The sequence below is a fragment of the Ranitomeya variabilis genome, chromosome 1 (assembly GCF_051348905.1).
Source record: "Ranitomeya variabilis isolate aRanVar5 chromosome 1, aRanVar5.hap1, whole genome shotgun sequence".
Taxonomy (NCBI): domain Eukaryota; kingdom Metazoa; phylum Chordata; class Amphibia; order Anura; family Dendrobatidae; genus Ranitomeya; species Ranitomeya variabilis.
In genome coordinates, this window is record NC_135232.1 from 954,164,624 (window position 1) to 954,188,147 (window position 23,524).

General features: G+C 41.4%; 1 protein-coding gene across 1 annotated transcript in view; it reads left to right on the plus strand.

Annotated features, from left to right (window-relative positions):
• The window catches only part of HHIP (hedgehog interacting protein), a 183,733-nt gene that overhangs the window by 154,465 nt on the left and 5,744 nt on the right, over positions 1-23,524 (plus strand). The window contains exon 12 of the mRNA XM_077279270.1: positions 17,102-17,250. Coding sequence (XP_077135385.1) covers positions 17,102-17,250 — 149 coding nt within the window. The remainder of the gene's footprint in view (positions 1-17,101; positions 17,251-23,524) is intronic.

Here is a 23,524-nt window from a genome sequence, read left to right on the forward strand (position 1 = left end):
ACAGCCTTCTTAAGTAGTCTTGCCTTTATTTGGACACACCTGCCAAACTAATTTGCACAGGTATCTGCAATTGCTTCCAGTGATATAAAGAGCCCTGACACACATCACCATCAATGAGTTTAAATGACAAACAAAAAAATTCTAACCTTAACACTCCTAAACTCTTTGTGCATAATAATTTGGAACACAGTGTAATCACAGCTTTCATGCGTCTTGGCTTGCTTTCCACCAGTCTTTCACACTGCTTCTGGTTCAAACATTTAAGAAGTTCTTCTTTGTTTGATGGCTTGTGACTATCCATCATCCATCAGAGCTGTATACAGTATATGTACTATATATATATATATATATATATATATATATATATATATATATATATATATATATATATATACAGTGTGTCCATAAAGTCATGGTGCACTTTTGACCAGTCACAGAATCTAGTTATAGTTTATATTTTGGCGCCCTTTCTCTGGCCCAATCATATCAGACCTGTTCATGAGGAGAGATAACAAGAACCAATCAAACAACACAAACTCATTTAAGCTGTTGTTGAGCCCCCAGTCAGATTAACCCCTGATAAACTGAACTCTGATTAATACACTGCCAGCCAGGTCTGTGATTTCATGCATCCACAAGCTTATGCCAGCTGTGTGGTTTTCCATAACAGTCAACATGTGGACGGTACAGAGGAAAGTTCAGTGTGTTCTGTGGCTCGCTAAATTCAAATCCGTGACCAAAGTTATACGTGAGTATCGGCGCATTTATAACGAAGCGCCACCACATAGGAAAAACATTACTTGGTGGGATAAGCAGTTGAAGGAATCCGGCAGTTTGATGGAGAAACCCCGTTCTGGTAGGCCACCAGTAAAGTCTGTAGAGGCTATACGGGATAGCTACCTAAGGAGCCCTAAAAAATCTGTGCTTGTGTGTGCTTGACAATTACACATAAGCAAGACTACAGTTCATCAGGTGTTAAAGAGACATATCTGTTTTACTTGGTACAAATTGCGGCTGTTGCATGCTATCAAACCGGCGGATAGACCCAAACGATACGCGTTTGCTGCAGATATGCTTCATGAGATCGACAATGATGCAAGATTTTTGCTGAAGATTGTGTTTAGCGGTGAGGCGACCTTCCATATCTGTGGACATGTTCATCGCCATAATGTCTGAATATGGGCTGCTGAACATCCTCATGCCTACGTTGAGTACGAACATAACACCCCTAAAGTGAACATGTGGTGTGGCCTGATGCATAAGGTGACAGGCCCATTTTTTTCACGGAGCGGTTTGTGAAGACAAACGCACATGTTGGAATTGTATTCAGTGCCACAATTTCTAGAAGGTGTCATCTTTCAACAGGACGGTGCTCCTCCACACTAAGCTGCCATTGTTCATGAGTTTCTGGATAGAACATTCCCCAGCGGTGGATAGGCAGGGGTTTTGTCAAGTCATGGCCACCACGATCCCCGGATCTGACGCCCTTAGACTTTTACTTTTGGGGTTATGTGAAGCAACATGTGTACATTAAACCTATCAACGACATTAATCACTTAAAACAGAGAATCACAGACGTTATTCACTCTGTTATACCAGATGCTCTTACCCGTGTGTGCCAAAAACTTCACTATCGTTTGGATGTGTGTAGAGCAACAAATGGAGCTCACATCGAACTGCACTGAATATGTATGAAACTGGGAGAGTTTTGCCTTTATTTGGAGCAGATTTCGCATTTCTATCATTTTTTGTTGCTTTCCAGTGACTGGTCAAAAGTGCACCATGACTTTACGGACACAATATATATATATATATATATATATATATATATATATATATATATATATATATATATATATACTGTATATACACTGCTCAAAAAAATAAAGGGAACACTTAATCAACAGAATATAGCACCAAGTAAATCAAACTTATGTGAAATCAAACTGTCCACTTAGGAAGCAACACTGTTTGACTATCAATTTCACATGCTGTTGTGCAAATGGAATAGACAACAGATGGAAATTATTGGCAATTATCAAGACACACTCAAAAAAGAAGTGGTTCTGCAGGTGGGCACCACAGAACACATCTCAGTACCAATGCTTTCTGGCTGATGTTTTGGTCAGTTTTGAATGTTGGTTGTGCTTTCACACTCGTGGTAGCATGAGATGGACTCTACAACCCACAAAAGTGGCTCAGGTAGTGCAGCTCATCCAGGATGACACATCAATGTGAGCTTTGGCAAGAAGGTTTGCTGTGTCTGTCAGCGTAGTGTCCAGAGGCTAGAGGCGCTACCAGGAGACAGGCCAGTACACCAGGAAGTGTAGAAGGGGCCATAGGAGGGCAACAACCCAGCAGCAAGTCCGCTAACTCAGCCTTTGTGCAGCCCAACACCATTAAGGATGCTTAGCATTTGCCACAGAACATCAGGATTGGCAAATTCGCCACTGGCACCCTGTGCTCTTCACAGATGAAAGCAGATTCACATTGAGCACATGTGACTGACGTGACAGAGTCTGGAGACATCGTGGAGAGTGATCTGCCTGCAACATCCTTCAGCATGACTGGTTTGGCAGTGGGTCAGTAATGGTGTGGGGTGGCATTTCTTTGGAGTGCTGCACATCCCTCCATGTGCTCACCAGAGGTAGCCTGACTGCCATTAGGTACCGAGAAGAGATCCTCAGACCCGTTGTGAGATCACATTCTGTTGCGGTTGGCCCTGGGTTCCTCCTAATGCAGGACAGTGCCAGATCTCATGTGGCTGGAGTGTGTCAGCAGTTCCTGCAAGATGAAGGCATTGAAGCTATGGACTGGCCCACCCATTCCCCAGACCTGAATCTGATTGAACACATCTGGATCATCATGTCTCGCAACATCCACCAACGTCACATTGCACCACAGACTGTCCAGGAGTTGGCGGATGCTTTAGTCCAGGTCTGGGAGGAGATCCCTCAGGAGACCATCTGCCGCCTCATCAGGAGCATGCCCAGGCATTGTAGGGAGGTCATACAGGCACATGGAGGCTACACACACTACTGGGCATTATTTCCTTGTCTTGAGGCATTTCCACTGAAGTTGGATCAGCCTGCAACTTCATTTTCCACTTTGATTTTGAGCATCATTCCAACTCCAGACCTCAGTGGGATATTAGTTGTTATTTACGTTGATAATTTTTAGGTTTTATTGTTCTCAGCACATTCCGCTATGTAATGAATAAAGATTTACAACTGGAATATTTCATTCAGTGATATCTAGGATGTGGGATTTTATTGTTCCCTTTATTTTTTTGAGCAGTGTATATAATATATACAGTACAGACCAAAAGTTTGGACACACCTTGTCATTTAAAGATTTTTCTGTATTTTCATGACTATGAAAATTGTACATTCACACTGAAGGCATCAAAACTATGAATTAACACATGTGAAATTATATACTTAACAAAAAAGTGTGAAACAACTGAAATTATGTCTTATATTCTAGGTTCTTCAAAGTAGCCACCTTTTGCTTTAATGACTGCTTTGCACACTCTTGGCACTCTCTTGATGAGCTTCAAGAGGTAGTCACCGGGAATGGTTTTCAATTCACAGGTGTGCCCTGTCAGGTTTAATAAGTGGGATTTCTTGGGGTTGGGACCATCAGTTGTGTTGTGCAGACGACTGGTGGATACACGGCTGATTGTCCTACTAAATAGACTGATATAATTTGTATTATGGCAAGAAAAAAGCAGCTAAGTAAAGAAAAACGAGTGGCCATCATTACTTTAAGAAATTAAGGTCAGTTACTCCAAAAATTGGAAAACTATGAAAGTGTCCTCAAGTGCAGTGTCAAAAACCATCAGGCGCTACAAAGAAACTGGCTCACATAAGGACCGCCCCAGGAAAGGAAGACCAAGAGTCACCTCTGCTTATAAGGATAAGTTTATCTGAGTCACCGGCCTCAGAAATTGCAGGTTAACAGCAGCTCAGATTAGAGACCAGGTCAATGCCACAGAGAGTTCTAGCAGCAGACACATCTCTACAACAACTGTTAAGAGGAGACTTTGTGCAGCAGGCCTTCATGGTAAATTAGCTGCTAGGAGACCACTGCTAAGGACAGGCAACAAGTAGAATAGACTTGTTTGGGCTAAAGAACACAAGGAATGGACATTAGACCAGTGGAAATCTGTGCTTTGGTCTGATGAGTCCAAATTTGAGATCTTTGGTTCCAACCACCGTGTCTTTGTGCGACGCAGAAAAGGTGAACAGATGGACTCTACATGCCTGGTTCCCACCATGAAGCATGGAGGAGGAGGTGTGATGGTGTGGGGTGCTTTGCTGGTGACACTGTTGGGGATTTATTCAAAATTGAAGGCATACTGAACCAGCATGGCTACCACAGCATCTTGCAGCGGCATGCTTTTCCATCCAGTTTGCGTTTAGCTGAACCATCATTTATTTATTTCATTTATTCAACAAGACAATGACCCCAAACACACCTCCAGGCTGTGTAAGGGCTAGTTGACCAAGAAGGAGAGTGATGGGGTGCTACACCAGATGACCTGGCCTCCACTGTCACCAGACCTGAACCCAATCGAGATGGTTTGGGGTGAGCTGGACTGCAGAGTGAAGGCAAAAGGGCCAACAAGTGCTAAGCATCTCTGGGAACTCTTTCAAGATTGTTGAAAGACCATTCCCGGTGGCTACCTCTTGAAGCTCATCAAGAGAATGCCAAGAGTGTGGAAAGCAGTCATCAAAGCAAAAGGTGGCTACTTTGAAGAACCTAGAATATAAGACATAATTTCAGTTGTTTCACACTTTTTTTAATATAAGTATATAATTCCACATGTGTTAATTCATAGTTTTGATGCCTTCAGTGTGAATGTACAATTTTCATAGTCATGAAAATACAGAAAAATCTTTAAATGAGAAGGTGTGTCCAAACTTTTGGTCTGCACTGTATGTGTGTGTGTCACTGACATATATATATATAATATATATATATATATATATATATATATATATATATGTGTGTATTCTATGTGTATATATCTATTCTATCTTTTATTCTAACCTGTAAGGCTACTTTCACACTAGCGTTAACTGCAATACGTCGCAAATGCGTCGTTTTGCCGAAAATACGCATCCAGCAAAATTTCTTGCTGGATACGATTTTTCGTCATAGACTAACATTAGCGACGCATTTGCGACGCATTGCCAAACGTTGCGTCCGTTTTGCGACGCTTGGGCGTGTGGTAGCGGACCGTCGGGAAAAAAAAACCTTACATGTAACGTTTTTTGCTCCCGACGGTCCGCTTTTTCCGACCGCGCATGCACGGCCGGAACTCCGCCCCCACCTCCCCGCACTTCCCCGCACCTCACAATGGGGCAGCGGATGCGTGGGAAAAATGCATCCGCTGCCCCCGTTGTGCGGCGGAGACCACGCTAGCGTCGGGAGCGGCGGCCCGACGCACAGCGACGGGTTGTTCCCGACGCTAGTGTGAAAGTAGCCTTAGTGTGATTTTACTGTACGCTGCACACGAATTGCTGGATTTTCAAAGGATCTAGAGGTATAGTTCTACAGGAGGTTTTATTTTCTCTGGGGGCACTCAACTTTATTTGCATGAACAAAGAGATACAAGCTAGCCCCCAAAATGCATGAAAAAAAATGCACCAAAACATACGGTTTCGCCGCCCCTTCTTTTCTGCCAAGAAATCAAGTTTTGCTGCAGAAAAAAAATGCTGCAAAAACACCCAGTGTGAAAATACCCTTATGCAGTTCCATAAAGGCTAGGTGTACATCTCAGCCATACATAAAGTACTGGCATGTAGTTAATCACATATGTGATGAGACCTTGCACTGGTTCTGAACTAAAGTCTGTATTACAGTCCATAGCTAAACTCCTAATTCTGCCAGTAGCTACTGGAAACAGTCAGCTCGTAGCATAAAGTATGAGAGCAATGGAGATACTTGGTTATAAACAGGTTGTGTGGTGCTAGTGAGAACAGTCTTAGAAATAATCATTGCGGATTATTGATCATGAGCATGTTAAGGCTCATGCACAGGACCATAATAATCGGAAAAGTGCTATCTATATATGTATTTGCGAAATCAAGAAAAGTGTGTATATACTGGGGAACTGGTTTCATGTGTTACACAATGTGGGGAGATTACACCTCTGAAGTCTCTAGGAATTTGAATGTTTCACTTTATAACAGGGTGTAACATGAGATCAGTGCAAGATGAGCATTTGATGTACTGTCTGCTGTATAATAAACTAGAATTCTGCAAAATTACATTAACATGTCTACTGTAACAATAAATAATTTCACTGTGCTACAATTTGCAAATAAGCATATATTATAGTCTTACTACTATATTTTTTTATTTTTAAAATAGTATGAACAGTTCTTTTTAATAATAAAAATAGCTTAACGTGAAATACACCTGTGTGTGCTATGCCTTCCTCCGTTTCAGTAGAATATAGCATACAACTGTGTACTGGCATTTACAGTGCCCATTTATTGGCTCTTTTCAGTACATTGCTGTCACTGGATTTATTATGCGTTTTAACTGCTTGCACCTGGAACCCAAAATATTTTGTCCAACTAGTTAGCATGTAGTAACGAGCAAATGGTTATGACTATGAGCTGAAGAAGTACGCTATAATTCTAGGTGGAAAAAATACCTTGCAATTATATGTAGTGACCTATTTAACCACAAACCTATCATAGTAAAAGTTTCAGCATTATTGAAATAAAGTGGAACTTTTTAAGTTTGTGAATCCTTCAGAATCTTCTGTATTTCTGGATAAATTTGTCCTAAAATTATAACAATATAACAGATTTTTAGTCCTAAAAGTAGCTAAAGAAACCCAAATAAAATAAATGACAACATTTTAAACCTTTTCATTTGTTTATTGAGGAAAATGATCCAAAGTTACAAAATGATGGGAACCTTTAACCCCTTCACGACCTTGGATTTGGGCTTGCATCTTTTACCACACATGATAGCTGATTTAATCAGCCATCATGTGCCTTTACCAGCCACGTAATTTAACACACACAGAAAGGGGGGACGCTGTTCTATGTCCTCATCATCGCACCCATGACGTGATCGTGGGGCACCAATGGGTTGTCATAACAGCCAAGATCTGCTGATGACCTCCATGCCTATCATTATGATCCTCATGTGAAAGTCAGCCCTTGGCCGCCATTCATAGGAGATCTTGATTTAGCTATATATAGCAGTGCTGATGCACTGCTATGTATAGCACAAGAAGCTTCAAATCCCTTAGGGACTATTCAATAGAGTAAAAAGAGAAAAAAAAGTTTTTAATAATATGAAAAAAATAAAATCACTCCCCATTTTCCCCATTAAAATAAAACAATTAATAAAAAACACATAGTTGGTATTGCTGTGTTCCTGAAAGTCTGATCAATCAATATTTAAAGTAAATTGATCCGTTCTGTAAACGGCATAACGAAAAGAAAAATTAAAAATGCCAGAATTGCGACTTTTGGTGTCCGCAAAATTGCAACAAAATGGCAATAACAAAACATTGTATCCCAAAATTATATCAGCAACAACATCAGCTCAGGATGCAAAAAAGTAGCTATCACATAGCACCATATCCCATAAAATTAAAACATTATAGGTCTCGGAAAATAGCGATAAAATATTACTTTTTTTTCTTACACATTTCCTTTTTTTCACCACTTGCATATCTGCGTACTCGCACTGACCTAGAGAATCATATTGCTAGGTTAGCTTTAGCATATAGTGAACATGTTAAATAAAAAACCCGAAAGACAATTGTAGAATTGCACTCTTTCGCAATTTCAATGCATTGAAATTTTTTCTTGTTTTCCACTGCATCACATACAGTAATAAAATGAATGATCTTATTCAAAAGTATGACTTGTCCCGCAAAGAACAAAATGGTCAACCAACAAAAATTGTTCCAAGAGCAAAAGATGTAGTAGTCTGTGCATGTGTGCGCGTGTGTTCATGTATTTGTGGCTCTTATTCTGGACACTACATAGTAGCTCTTCTCTTCTCTGCTAGGAATAATTTTTACTTGGATGTAATTATTAGTATCTGCTCTTAGTGTGTGTGTGCCCTGTATGCTGGGTATAGTTATCAATATCTGCTCTTATTGCATATATTTGGACCCTACTCAGAACCACTTCTCCATTCCTGTACGCGGATTGTATTGCTCAGTATCTGCTCTTATTTCATATATTTGCACTGTGAAGGGTACCACTTCTCCTGTTCTGTATGTTAGGTGTAATTTTCCTTATCTGCTCTTACTAGCTGTTTCCAGCCAGCTAACGCTCGGCATGCTCATTGCTATCTAATTAATGCTGCTAGTGATTGAACTAAAGTAAATAATGACAACATTCAATAGCGCTTACGCAGGTGGTAAATTAACTTAAAATGAAGTTAATAATAATAATTAAAAATCAGAAAAATACTGATACATTTTATTCACAGTGTAAAATCAAAAGCAAACTGGATTCGTGTGGTAATGTGTGGGGACAGAGCCTCATGTGGTAATGTGTGGGGACGCAGCCTCGTGTGGTAATGTGTGAGGACAGAGCCTCATGTGGTAATGTGTGGGGACGGAGCCTCGTGTGGTAATGTGGAGGGACGGAGCCTCGTATGGTAATGTGTGAGGATGGAGCCTCGTGTGGTAATGTGTGGGTACCGAGCCTCGTGTGGTAATGTGTGGGTACCGAGCCTCGTGTGGTAATGTGGGGGGACGGAGCCTCGTGTGGTAATGTGTGGGGATGGAGCTTCGTGTGGTAATGTGTGGGGACGGAGCCTCGTGTGGTAATGTGGGGGGGCGGGATTATGTGTGGTAATGTGGTGGGGGGGCGGGATTGTGTGTGGTAATGTGGGTATAGAGAGAAAGAAAAGCGGGCACCACTCCAATACAAAAATTAGGTATCAACCATTGCATATAAATAATTACTGAACAGAGAGAGAAGATATGCAAACCAATGGGATCAACCTTAAATAATCAATTTTATTGTACAAAAGTCAAAATGGATTATGACTTTTGTACAATAAAATTGATTATTTAAGGTTGATCCCATTGGCTTGCATATCTTCTCCGTTTGGTAATGTGGTGGGGGCGGGATTATGTGTGGTAATGTGGTGGGGGGTGGGATTATGTGTGGTAATGTGGTGAGGGGGCAGGATTATGTGTGGTAATGTGGGGGGCGGGATTATGTGTGGTAATGTGGTGGGGCGGCAGGATTATGTGTGGTAATGTGGTGAGGGGGCAGGATTATGTGTGGTAATGTGGTGGGGGCGGGATTGTGTGTGGTAATGTGTTGGGGGGGCGGGATTGTGTGTGGTGATGTGGTGGGGGGCGGGATTGTGTGTGGTGATGTGGTGGGGGCAGGATTATGTGTGGTAATGTGGGGGGTGGGATTATGTGTGGTAATGTGGGGGGGCGGGATTATGTGTGGTAATTTGGTGGGGGGCGGGATTATGTGTGGTAATGTGGTGGGGGGCGGGATTATGTGTGGTAATGTGGTGGGGGCGGGATTATGTGTGGTAATGTGGTGGGGGGCGGGAATATGTGGTAATATGGTGGGAGGTGGGATTATGTGTTGTAATGTGGTGGGGGGGCAGGATTATGTGTGGTAATGTGATGGGGGGCAGGATTATGTGTGGTAATGTGGGGGTGCGGTATTATGTGTGGTAATGTGGTGGGGGGCGGGATTGTGTGTTAGGGCTAGCGGAACGCACCGAGTAAATAGAGATGTTTTTATTGATATTGGTGCGTTCACAGCCCGGGGTCCACCGTGCAGGAGTACCTGCTGCTAGCAAACGGCGGCACTATATGGCAGTATGGACTAACTCAGTTAACTCACTGAGTAGCCGTGAAAGCAAATCACTGTGCCCTGTTAGACTTCACAGAGGCACAGGCTAACTGCCCAGAGAGCAGTCAGTGGTCACGCATGCACACAAAACTCCTCGCCGGAGGTGACAGCATTCTAGGGGCTTATTTCAGCCAGGTCACTGAATACATACAAACACAAACTCCTCGCCGGAGGTGCCAGCATTCTAGGGGCTTATTTCAGCCGGGTCCCTGAACACACTCTCACGTGACCACACTGGCGCAAAGCACATAACAAAGAACAATACTAGCGCATGGCCGTGCGGCCATGTGAGCCTTAAATAGTTGCAGCACGTACAGGACCTTCCTAGAAGGACCAATGAGAGGCTGCCACAGAGCGTGAGTACCTACAGGACCTTCCTGAAGGACCAATGGCCTTAGCTGCAGTATCTGATCATGTGACCCTCGATCTCCACTGAGAGATCTTATTCTGGGCATGCTCAGAACGAGAAAAGCAGGACTTAGTCCCAGAAGCGTCTGCTCGCCGCTGCCCAGCACTGACTTCAATGGCAGAAGCAGGAAATGCAGCAGTAACTCTTTGTACAGAGTCAGACTGAGCGAGACGCTGGGACCGACATCTCCACTGAGCAGGCTCCACTGCGGCAGGAGAAGAATGGGAGACCGCAGCGGAGATGGCCCGAGATTCCCCCTGTGCAGAGGCGGGAACTCGACCCCTAACATTTTGTGTGGTAATGTGGGGGGGCGGGATTGTGTGTGGTAATGTGGGGGTGGGATCATGTGTAATACTGGGATGGGGGGCGGGACTATGTGTGGTGCAGGGGGCAGGATTAGCAAGTAATCACGATGCCTCTTATATATATAGATTCTGTATATAGATTGGATAGCATCACTAATCTTGTCCTATATATATCAGTATCTGCTCTTATTCTGCATGCATGAATACTGCACTACTGGGTGTCCAACCATCTCTAACATAACAGTAATTCCAGCGTCACACTGGAGAGTTTTATGGACGTATGAGAGGCGCAAAAACAATGCATTACACACGGACCAATCTTTCTCTATGGGGCAGCTCCTATCTGCCGTATATTTCGCAGCCGTATTTTACGGGCTGAGAAAATCGCAGCATGCTGCGTTTGTCAGCGTATTGCGCAAAAAATCCGCCAATGAAAGTCTATGGGGGTGAGAAAAATACTGATTACACACAGAACATCAGTGTGACTTGCGAGAAATACACACTGGTGTCCTATCGAAAAACCGTTAATTCAGCGCGGTGTACAGTAACATCACACTGACAGGTTAGAATAGAATAGATGGAATAAATGTCTACACATAGTATAGGTATATACAGTACAGACCAAAAGTTTGGACACACCTTCTCATTTAAAGATTTTTCTGTATTTTCATGACTATGAAAATTGTACATTCACACTGAAGGCATCAAAACTATGAATTAACACATGTGGAATTATATACTTAACAAAAAAGTGTGCAACAACTGAAATTATGTCTTATATTATATGTTCTTCAAAGTAGCCACCTTTTGCTTTGATGCTTTGCACACTCTTAGCATTCTCTTGATGAGCTTCAAGAGGTAGTCACCGGGAATGGTTTTCACTTCACAGGTGTGCCCTGTCAGGTTTAATAAGTGGGATTTCTTGTCTTATAAATGGGGTTGGGACCATCAGTTGTGTTGTGCAGAAGTCTGGTGGATACACAGCTGATAGTCCTACTGAATAGATGGATAGAATTTGTATTATGGCAAGAAAAAAGCAGGTAAGTAAAGAAAAACGAGTGGCCATCATTACTTTAGGAAATGAAGGTCAGTCAGTCCGAAAAATTGGGAAAACTTTGAAAGTGTCCCACCAAGTGCAGTGGCAAAAACCATCAAGCACTACAAAGAAACTGGCTCACATGAGGACCGCCCCAGGAAAGGAAGACCAAGAGTCACCTCTGCTTCTGAGGATAAGTTTATCCGAGTCACCAGCCTCAGAAATCGCAGGTTAACAGCAGCTCAGATTAGAGACCAGGTCAATGCCACACAGAGTTCTAGCAGCAGACATCTCTACAAAAACTGTTAAGAGGAGACTTTGTGCAGCAGGCCTTCATGGTAAAATAGCTGCTAGGAAATCACTACTAAGGACAGGCAACAAGCAGAAGAGACTTGTTTGGGCTAAAGAACACAAGCAATGGACATTAGACCAGTGGAAATCTGTGCTTTGGTCCGATGAGTCTAAATTTGAGATCTTTGGTTCCAACCACCGTGTCTTTGTGCGACGCAGAAAAGGTGAACGGATGGACTCTACCTTCCTGGTTCACACCGTGAAGCATGGAGGAGGAGGTGTGATGGTGTGCGGGTGCTTTGCTGGTGACACTGTTGGGGATTTATTCTAAATTGAAGGCATACTGAACCAGCATGGTTACCACAGCATCTTGCAGCGGCATGCTATTCCATCCAGTTTGCGTTTAGTTGGACCATCATTTATTTTTCAACAGGACAATGACCCCAAACACACCTCCAGGCTGTGAAAGGGCATTTTGACCAAGAACTAGAGTGATGGGGTGCTACGCCAGATGACCTGGCCTCCACAGTCACCAGACCTGAACCCAATCGAGATGGTTTGGGGTGAGCTGGACCGCAGAGTGAAGGCAAAAGGGCCAACAAGTGCTAAGCATCTCTGGGAACTCCTTCAAGATTGTTGGAAGACCATTTCCGGTGACTACCTCTTGAAGCTCATCAAGGGAATGTCAAGAGAGTGCAAAGCAGTCTTCAAAGCAAAAGGTGGCTACTTTGAAGAACCTAGAATATAAGACATAATTTCAGTTGTTTCACACTTTTTTGTTAAGTATATAATTCCACATGTGTTAATTCATAGTTTTGATGCCTTCAGTGTGAATGTACAATTTTCATAGACATGAAAATACAGAAAAATCTTTAAATGAGAAGGTGTGTCCAAACTTTTGGTCTGTACTGTACTACATATATATATATATATATATATATATATATATATATATATATATATATATATGTATATAAATAATATATATGTATATATACATCAGTGAGACACATATATATTTAGATTTAATACAGAGCTAGATAGCTTAAAAGCCAGTAATTCAATTGCCGGCTTTTGCTATCTCCTTATCAAACCCAACAGGATATGGGACACGGTTTACATACAGTCTCTACTAATGTTAGAAGTGTCTGTGTGCAAAATTTGGGGGCTCTAGGTATTAAAATAAAGGGTTAAATCACAGAAAAAACTGTTGTGGGCTCTCGTGCAATTTTGTCCGCTAGAGTGGGAAAGCCAGTGACGGAGGGCAGATATTAATAGCCTAGAGTAGGACCATGGTTATTGCCCCCCCCCCCCCCGGCTAAAAACATCTGCCCCCAGCCACCCCAGAAAAGTCACATCTGTAAGATGCGCCTATTCTGGCACTTGGCCACTCTCTACCCACTCCCGAATAGCGGTGAGATATGGGGTATTAAGGGGTTAATGTCACCTTGCTAATGTAAGGTGACCTTAAGCCTGATTAATAATGGAGAGATGTCAATAAGACACCTATCCATTATCAATCCAATAGTAGTAAAGCGTTAATAATATACACATTAGAAAAAATGTTTAATCCACCTGAAAAAAATAAAATAAAAAACCAACAATATCCCATATCTGTCTGCTAATGCAGCTGTTGCTCCTGGTTGTAAAAACTGGGGAATTAATGGAATGCAGAGTAACATAGCTTCGCAGACTTGCGGTGATGCGCCCCCTGGTGGCATAAACTCATATGAACTGTAGCATGGGAATTTTTCTGAATATTTTCCCACGCTACAGTTCATATGAGTTGATGCCACCAGGGGGCACATCACCACAAGTCTACGAAGCTACGTTCCCCATGCATTCCATTCCTTCCCCAGTTTTTACAGCCAGGAGCAACAGCTGCATTAGCAGGCTCCTGGTTGTAAAATTATTTAACCCCTTCAAATGGATTTACAGCGTGGGACATGACTGTACGAAGGAAAGGTATGGGAAATTGTTGGGTTTTTTTTTTTTTTTTTTTTTTTTACAGATGTGCCTTTTCTGGGGTGGCTGGAGGCAGATGTTTTAGCCAGGGGGGGGGGGGGCAATAACCATGGTCCCTCTCTAGGCTATTAATATTTGCCCTCAATCACTGGCTTTCCCACCCTGGCAGAGAAAATTGAGCCCACGCCATTTTTTCCCGTGATTTAACCCTTTATTTTAACACCTAGAGCTCCCAAATTTTGCACACAGACACTTCTAACATTAGTAGTGAGGAATATGTAAAAAATAAGGGATATGACATGGTTTACTGTATGTAAACCATGTCTCATATCCTGTTGGGTTTGATAAGGAGATAGCAAAAGCCGGCAATTGAATTACCAGCTTTTAAGCTATCTAGTGCTGTATTAAATCTAAATCTAAATATATAGATATATATATATATATATATATATATATATATATATGTATATGTGTCTCACTGACATATATATATATATATATATATATATATATATATACTGTATATATGTTTTCACGAATATTTCAGCCCATGGATCCATTCTATGTCCATTTAGCAAGCCGGCGAGTAAATCTCGCTGTACGGATACCATACGGATTACATACGGAGGTTTACATGTGCAAAATACGCAACCACACCTTGCCTACGGATGACATACGGATCACTGTTCAGGGAACATTTCCTCGTATTTGGTCTGTAAAAAACGGACCGTATTTTTATACGTTGTGTGTGACTTCAGCCTAATAGTTTTTTTTTTTTTAAATGCCTAACTATTGGATTAGCCTGAATAACCTTTTTCATTTTGGGGCCATTTTGAGGGCTTGGTCTATTATTAAAATCCATAAAAATGTTGGATCGGTCATGAATTTTGGTCCAGCTGTCTAGAAAGTATTGAAATTAGGTTGGCAGCCCTGCTTAACAGTTTTACTAAAATTATAGTTTTCCACGAGCTACATATTTGCTTGTAATTTATATGCATTTTGTAATATGAATATATTTGAAATCACATGTGAAAATCCATAGCCAGATATTACAATTCATTCAGTAGCTAAGGATCTGATGAGAGCAGTAGTTTCTACCAATGCAAAAACTACTCTCTTAAATAATTTCTCCTAAGTAAATATAAATATGGCTAAAACAACAAATAGTAGATGTTCATTCATTGTACAACCCCTGTGAAAATTGGTTCCATGATGTCCAATCCAGTCTATGTCATGAGAAAATTGCTTATTTATAGCTGTCTTAAATGTAGACATCATTAATGCCCCACCCCATGCAACTTTTGAATTTAAAGTTTTGGAACTGAATTTTACGTGAGGTCACATTTGTTTTTGACCCATATTTCAAGACCATTCTACATTAATTTTCACTGTTAAGAGATATTTGGAGAAAATAGTGGGGCATTATGATACACTGGGGCATATTACCCATAGTGGCAGATCCCATGGACATTATGGGACCTATGAGTCAAGGGGTGCGGTGCCAAACAGCAACAGCACCCACCACCTATTGTCACAATTTCAATAGTATCTACATCCCCAAAATGAAGATGCCGCTGAATTTCAGCTTCCTGTTCCACCATTGAACCTGATTATCTGAGTCTCAGCCCAGGAGGCATAATGGCATCACAAGCTGTGCAGATCCTCACTCGACATGCTGCAAAGAGGAACGGTGCTAGGTGAGTCATTTTATTTTTTACTGTGAGTATTTGTGTGCAAATGTGAGAGCCCTGATACTGTGCGTGGTGGTTGTGGGGGCCATCATACTGTGTGTGATGGGCTGTGGGACCATCATACTGTGAGGGGGCATCATGCTGAATATGGGCCATGATACTGTTTTTGGGTGGATGTGGAGGCCATTATACTGGGTGTGAGTGTGTAAGGTCCATGATACTGTATATGGGGAACATCATACTGTATGGAGGGCACTTTAGGGCATCACGCTGTGGGAGGCATCATACTGTGTTGAGTTTTACTGTTGGGACGTAATACTTTGCTGAGAGAACTGTGAGAGCATTATGCCTATTTGTTATAGAGGGTTATTGTGGGAGCAGATTAGTTTGTGGAATTTTTTGGGGGGATATCATATTGTGTGTGGGGAATTTTTGTGACATCATACCCTATAGAGGCCTTGAAAGGGGTATTGTAGTGGGTGATAACAAATAAGAGGCTTCAGTAAGGGCATAATTACCGTGTATGTGCTGCAATACATGTTCCTATCCCTGTATTTAAAAGATAGAAGTAAGCCCGCCTACTCCTCCAAATATTTTTGGGGGTGTGGTGACGCTAGTGCCCAATTAGAACTTTTGCTATGGGATCTGTGATTTCTATGTACGCCCCTGATGAGACATCTCCCATCTGTTACTTAAAGTAGATCTGACACTAGATTTCATAATGCAAACTATGTTCATTGTCAAATATATATAGAAAACATGAAAAAATGGCTATATCATCCTGATAATAAAATTAGCAATTTATGAGTCCAACTAGAGAGTGAGAGAGCTCAAATGAGAGACCAGATCTATCTAATCTCCATCGAATTTAGTCTTACTGACCATTGCAGCTTGTACTAAGTAGCGAGAGATCTCATCAGTAGAGAGGAGAGGCACTAAATCAATCAGGCTAGGTGGGTGGAGATTGGGTTCAAACTTTCAAAAATGTTTATACAGAAAATCTGACATACACATTAAGTACACCATACTCATCAGCCCCAAGACACCTATTATTAATTAATGCAGATTACCTTGTAAAATATAGGGATAGATCAGCTTTAGGAAGAAGCCAGATAGTTCTTAAATGCTAAAAGTTTGTCTGAAAAAAATCCAAATTGTGCAAAACTATGCCAAACCTTCATGGATAAAACTGTATATGCATTCTATTAACCTGCCTTAAATTTATTAAAAATACACCTAAACTGAGATAGAAACTGGCGCATTAAAGTATACAGATGCTGGATGCTAGAACAGCAAAAAAATGGAAAAAGATCAGTAAAAATTCTTCAGATTACTGCATGTACTTTAGATGGCAAAAAACAGACATCACATACTTTAAAATAGCAAAAGCCACAACACTAATGCTTACATATCTTAGGAGTTAATTAAGATCTTTGCACAAATTACGGTAAATAATAATACTCTTTTGGAAGTACTTTTTTTTACTTTTACTTTTCATTTTATTGAACTGTTTTTATTTGGTGCAGACCATCATTGCCTGAAGATTGTAGAAGGACAGCGATGCCACCACAGCCTTTGTCATCCGAGTGTTCCCGACACTGTAAAAATGGCCACTGCACTCCCACAGGAAAATGCTGTTGCAATCAAGGATGGGAAGGAGAATTCTGTCGAATTGGTTAGTAATCTTTTTATTACATATGCCATGATTTTTTGTGCTTTCCATTAATTTGTCATCATTAACACAAAACAATAACTATACTCAGGTTGAAGTAACTGGAGAGAGAAGGATTAGTGTGATTTAGTAACATAACTGAGTAATCCAACCTAAATCCTCTATATGTTCTCAGGGCGCCTCCAAATATATAATTTAGGGCCTTGTAATTTTATTGTGGTTGATCTATGCTGAAAGGCACAGTGTCTCCATATAATGACAGTTTCAGCCTTAAATGATATGTGAGCCTCATTGCTGTGTCTGCTCCATGATGGGAATACTCTTGATTTTCCATAATTTGCTCTTATTTAAAATAAGAGTTATATTTCACGTCAGATTTTCATTTGCTGTGTTTATATTTATATTAAGAGCCCTTAAGTGCAGTTGCATAATGTAATTAGGGACTATTGTAAATTGCACACTGACGCGTATTACAAATCTGTATGAAAACCTAAAGTTACCCGTGGACGTCAAGTAAAAAGCTCATACATTTTATCTATATACAGCTTGAAATATTTGATAAACTTGATAATGCAGATATCTGTAATAATGTGTCAATATTCATTAAGGATTATATCCTGATGTGCTCTTAAAAAGGTCATTCTATTAACAACTTTTATCCTCCATCCATGGGGTAAGTAATAAAGGTATGATCGCTGGGGGCTCAAACTCTGGGATCCCCACAGGGTTCTCAAAATACCATGTGTGAATAAAGTGACAGTGTGCATGTTTACCCACCTTTCTATTCATTTTCTATGGGAGTATTGATCATACAAGTGCACTGCCACTCCCGTACACCCATAGAAGTGAATGAAGCGAAGGTCAGGCAAGCACAGTGTCACAACAATTACACAAAGGACTTCGGGACCTCCACACTCATGATCAGGTGGAGAAGTCCCAACAGTCAGATCTGCAATCATCAATTCTTTTAAATTGAAAGTATATTTCAATTCCTTTTTTTTTTTTGCTTTTGGTGCTATTCTCTTATTTTTTCATTGCTTTTTGCCAATGAGATCAGCCACCACTGCTGTCTCGCCACAATGGCCAAGCATGTGTAGTGCTTACAAGCTCTTTTCTATCTTGTACACACTGCCAGGATTAAAGAGTGTACTGTGTGAAGAAAAAGACAATTCACAGTTTTGGACTGCTCTATCCGAAATGAAGATCCTTGATCCAATTATAAAAAGAAGCGGTTTTTATTCCACAACACCAGACAGGTGTCTTACTCAAGTGTAAAAACCAACTGTGAAAAAAATAACACTTGTTAATAGTTTTGATTAAGGATCTCCATTTTCGAGACTTGTCTTTTCCTTAAAAGCATCCTGGTGGAGCTCATCCCCAAGCCACGTGGCAACAGCAACTGTTATTGAGCTTTCACAGTAGTTGTGCCCACACAACTCGCTTAGGTGAACAGATGAACAGATTACCTGAATCTATTTTATTTTTTCATTAAGGTATCACCCTATGGTCTGGTGCACTATGTTTCCCCACAATGTTTATCTAAGAGTGCACTGTTAACATTAATTCTTGGACAATTGGAGCCTTACTCTATTAGTAGTACCAGGGCACATACAGTTCAAGTCAGCAGCGTTGCAATGCTGATTGAACTATTAATTGATTGTGAATACCCTCCCCACAGCAATCAGGGTGTCGCGAGGCTGGGGAGTGCTGTACTCCTGAATCAAGATGTTAAAATAATCCATTAGAAGTGATTTTCCTTATTTAGCAGCTCCCGTATAATATTTCCCAGACTACAATTAGTGCTATTCTCTTAATACAGTCAGATTCAATTGTTAGTGGAAACATCTACTTGGCATCCTCTGTATTGACAAGTGTTCTAAAACTGAGAAGGTATCTATTCCTGGAATTAATTCTTCCCTCTACCCGTAAAATGTTCCCCGTGCCATTGGCTGCAACACAACCCCAAAGCAAGATTTATCCACCCCCATGCTTAATGGTTGGTGAGGTGTTCTTTTCCTGAAATTCTTTGCCATGTTTTCTCCACACATATCTTTGATCATTGTGGCCAAAGAGTTCTATTTTAACTTCATCAATTCACAGGACTTGTTTTCAAAATATATCAGGCTTGTTTTGTTTTTTGCACACTTCTGCACTGAATTTTATGGTGAGGACGCAGGCAAGGGTTCCTTCGCATGACTCTTCCATGAAGGCCATATTTGTGCAGATGTCTCGGAAGAGTAGAACAATGTACCACAACTTCAGAGTCTTCTAAATCTGTCTGAAAGTTTTTTGCAGTCAAACGGGGGTTCTGATTTGCCTCACTAGCACTCCTATGAGCAGCTCTCACTGAAATTTTGCTTGGTCTTCCAGACCTTATGTTGACCTCCACTGCTCCTTTTAACTGCTATTTCTTAATTACATTTTGAACTGAAGAAAGGGCAACTTGAAAACACTTTTCTATCTTCTTATGACCTTCTCCTGCTTTGTGGGCCTCCACCATTTTCATTTTCAAAGTGCTTAGAAGAACCCATGGCTGCTGTTTTTTGGCACAAGGTTAGAGGAGGCTGGGTTTTTATAAAGCTGGGAAATTAACATCACCTGGCCTTTCCTAATAATAATAGTGAACAAGCCATAACCCTTACAGGCTAATTAACCCCTTAATCCCGTATGACGTACTATCCCGTCAAGGTGACCTGGGACTTAATTCCGGGTGACGGGATAGTACGTCATACGCGATCGGCCGCGCTCACGGGGGGAGCGCGGCCGATCGCGGCCGGGTGTCGGCTGCATATCGCAGCTGACATCCGGCACTATGTGCCAGGAGCGGTCACGGACCGCCCCCGGCACATTAACCCCCGGCACACCGCGATCAAACATGATCGCGGTGTACCGGCGGTACAGGGAAGCATCGCGCAGGGAGGGGGCTCCCTGCGGGCTTCCCTGAGACGATCGGTACAAGGTGATGTACTCACCTCATACCGAACGTCTTCTCCCTGCAGGCCCCGGATCCAAAATGGCCGAGGGGCTGTATCCGGGTCCTGCAGGGAGCACTTCCGGGTCGGAGCAGGCTGCAGATGAAAGCTGCAGCCTGCTCCGATGAAAGGATGATCGCAGATCTAATAGAGTGCTGTGCACACTATCAGATCTGCGATCTGTGATGTCCCCCCCTGGGACAAAGTAAAAAAGTAAAAAAAAAAATTTCCACATGTGTAAAAAAAAAAAAAAAAAATTCCTAAATAAATAATAATAAAAAAAAAAATATTATTCCCATAAATACATTTCTTTATCTAAAAAAAACAAACAAAAACAATAAAAGTACACATATTTAGTATCGCCGCGTCCGTAACGACCCAACCTATAAAACTGGCCCACTAGTTAACCCCTTCAGTAAACACCGTAAGAAAAAAAAAAAAAAAACGAGGCAAAAAACAACGCTTTATTACCATACCGCCGGACAAAAAGTGGAATAACACGCGATCAAAAAGACGGATATAAATAACCATGTTACCGCTGAAAACGTCATCTTGTCCCGCAAAAAACGAGCCGCCATACAGCATCATCAGCAAAAAAATAAAAAAGTTATAGTCCTCAGAATAAAGCGATGCCAAAATAATTATTTTTTCTATAAAATAGTTTTTATCGTATAAAAGTGTCAAAACATAAAAAAATGATATAAATGAGGTATCGCTGTAATCGTACTGACCCGACGAATAAAACTGCTTTATCAATTTTACCAAGCGCAGAACGGTATAAACACCTCCCCCAAAAGAAATTCATGAATAGCTGGTTTTTGGTTATTCTGCCTCACAAAAATCGGAATAAAAAGTGATAAAAAATGGTCACGTGTCCGAAAATGTTACCAATAAAAACGTCAACTCGTCCCGCAAAAAACAAGACCTCACATGACTCTGTGGACCAAAATGTGGAAAAATTATAGGTCTCAAAATGTGGAGACGCAAAAACTTTTTTGCTATAAAAAGCGTCTTTTAGTCTGGTTTCACACTTGCGTTTTTATCTGCATGCGTTTTTTAAAAAAACCGCATGTGTGAAAAAATGCATGTAAACGCGGTAAAACGCATGCGTTTTTATAGAAAAACACAAGAAAACAAGAAAAAAACAAAAAACCCTAACCCTACCCCTAACCCTACCCCTAACCTGAAATACGTGGCACTGAAATACGTGGCACTGAAATATACATTTATATACGTATATAAGTGCCACGATATTTCAGTGGCCACGTATATAAGTGCCACGTATATAAGTGCCACGTATTTAAGTGCCACGTATTTAAGTGCCACGTATTTAAGTGCCACGTATTTAAGTGCCACGTATTTAAGTGCCACGTATTTAAGTGCCACGTATTTAAGTGCCACGTATTTAAGTGCCACGTATTTACGTGCCACGTATTTACGTGCCACGTATTTTTCAGTGCCTGAAATACGTGGCACTGAAATACGTGGCACTGAAATATCGTGGCACTGAAATATCGTGGCACTGAAATACGTGGCACTTAAATACGTGGCACTTAAATACGTGGCTCTTAAATACGTGGCACTTATATACGTGGCACTTATATATGTGGCACTTATATACGTGGCACTTATATACGTGGCACTTATATACGTGGCACTTATGACTGTCAGAAAATGTTCAGTAAACGGTTAGGGGTAGGGTTTCAGGTAGAATTGGGGAGTTTCCACTGTTCAGGCACATCAGGGGCTCTCCAAACGCGACATGGCGTCCAATCTCAATTCCAGCCAATTCTGCGTTGAAAAAGTAAAACAGTCTTCCTTCCCTTCCGAGCTCTCCCGTGCGTCCAAAAAGGGGTTTACCCCAACATATGGGGTATCAGCGTACTAGGGACAAATTGAACAACAACTTCTGGGGTCCAAGTTCTCTTGTTATCCTTGGGAAAATAAAAATTTGGGGGGCTAAAAATCATTTTTGTGGGAAAAAAAATATGTTTTATTTTCACGGCTCTGCGTTGTAAACTGTAGTGAAACACTTGGGGGTTCAAAGTTCTCACAACACATCTAGATAAGTTCCTTGGGAGGTCTAGTTTCCAATATGGGGTCACTTGTGGGGGGTTTGTACTATTTGGGTACATCAGGGGCTCTGCAAATGCAACGTGACGCCTGCAGACCAATCCATTTAAGTCTGCAGTCCAAATGGCGCTCCTTCCCTTCCGAGCTCTGTCATGCGCCCAAACAGTGGTTCCCCCCCACATAGGGGGTATCAGCGTACTCAGGACAAATTGGACAACAACTTTTAGGGTCCAATTTATCCTGATACCCTTGTGAAAATACAAAACTGGGGGCTAAATTTCATTTTTGTGAAAAAAAAAAAAAAATTATTTTCACGGCTCTGCGTTATAAACTGTAGTGAAACACTTGGGGGTTCAAAGTTCTCACAACACATCTAGATAAGTTCCTTGGGGGGTCTAGTTTCCAATATGGGGTCACTTGTGGGGGGTTTGTACTGTTTGGGTACATCAGGGGCTCTGCAAATGCAACGTGACGCCTGCAGACCAATCCATTTAAGTCTGCATTCCAAATGGCGCTCCTTCCCTTCCGAGCTCTGTCATGCGCCCAAACAGTGGTCCCTCCCCACAAATGGGGTATCAGCGTACTCCAGACAAATTGGACAACAACTTTTGGGGTCCAATTTATCCTGATACCCTTGTGAAAATACAAAACTGGGGGCTAAAAAATAATTTTTGTGAAAAAAAAAATAATTTTTATTTTCACGGCTCTGCGTTATAAACTGTAGTGAAACACTTGGGGGTTCAAAGCTCTCAAAACACATCTAGATAAGTTCCTTAGGGGGTCTACTTTCCAAAATGGTGTCACTTGTGGGGTTTTTTAATGTTTAGGCACATCAGGGGCTCTCCAAATGCAACATGGCATCCCATCTTAATTCCAGTCAATTTTGCATTGAAAAGTCAAATAGCGCTCCTTCCCTTCCGAGCTCTGCTATGCACCCAAACAGTGGTTTACCCCCACATATGGGGTATCGTCGTACTCAGGACAAATTGCACAACAACTTTTGTGGTCTAATTTCTTCTCTTACCCTTGGGGAAATAAAAAAATGGGGGTGAAAAGATCATTTTTGTGAAAAAATATGATTTTTTATTTTTACGGCTCTGCATTATAAACTTCTGTGAAGCACTTGTTGGGTCAAAGTGCTCAACACACATCTAGATAAGTTCCTTAAGGGGTCTACTTTCCAAAATGGTGTCACTCGTGGGGGGTTTCAATGTTTAGGCACATTAGGGGCT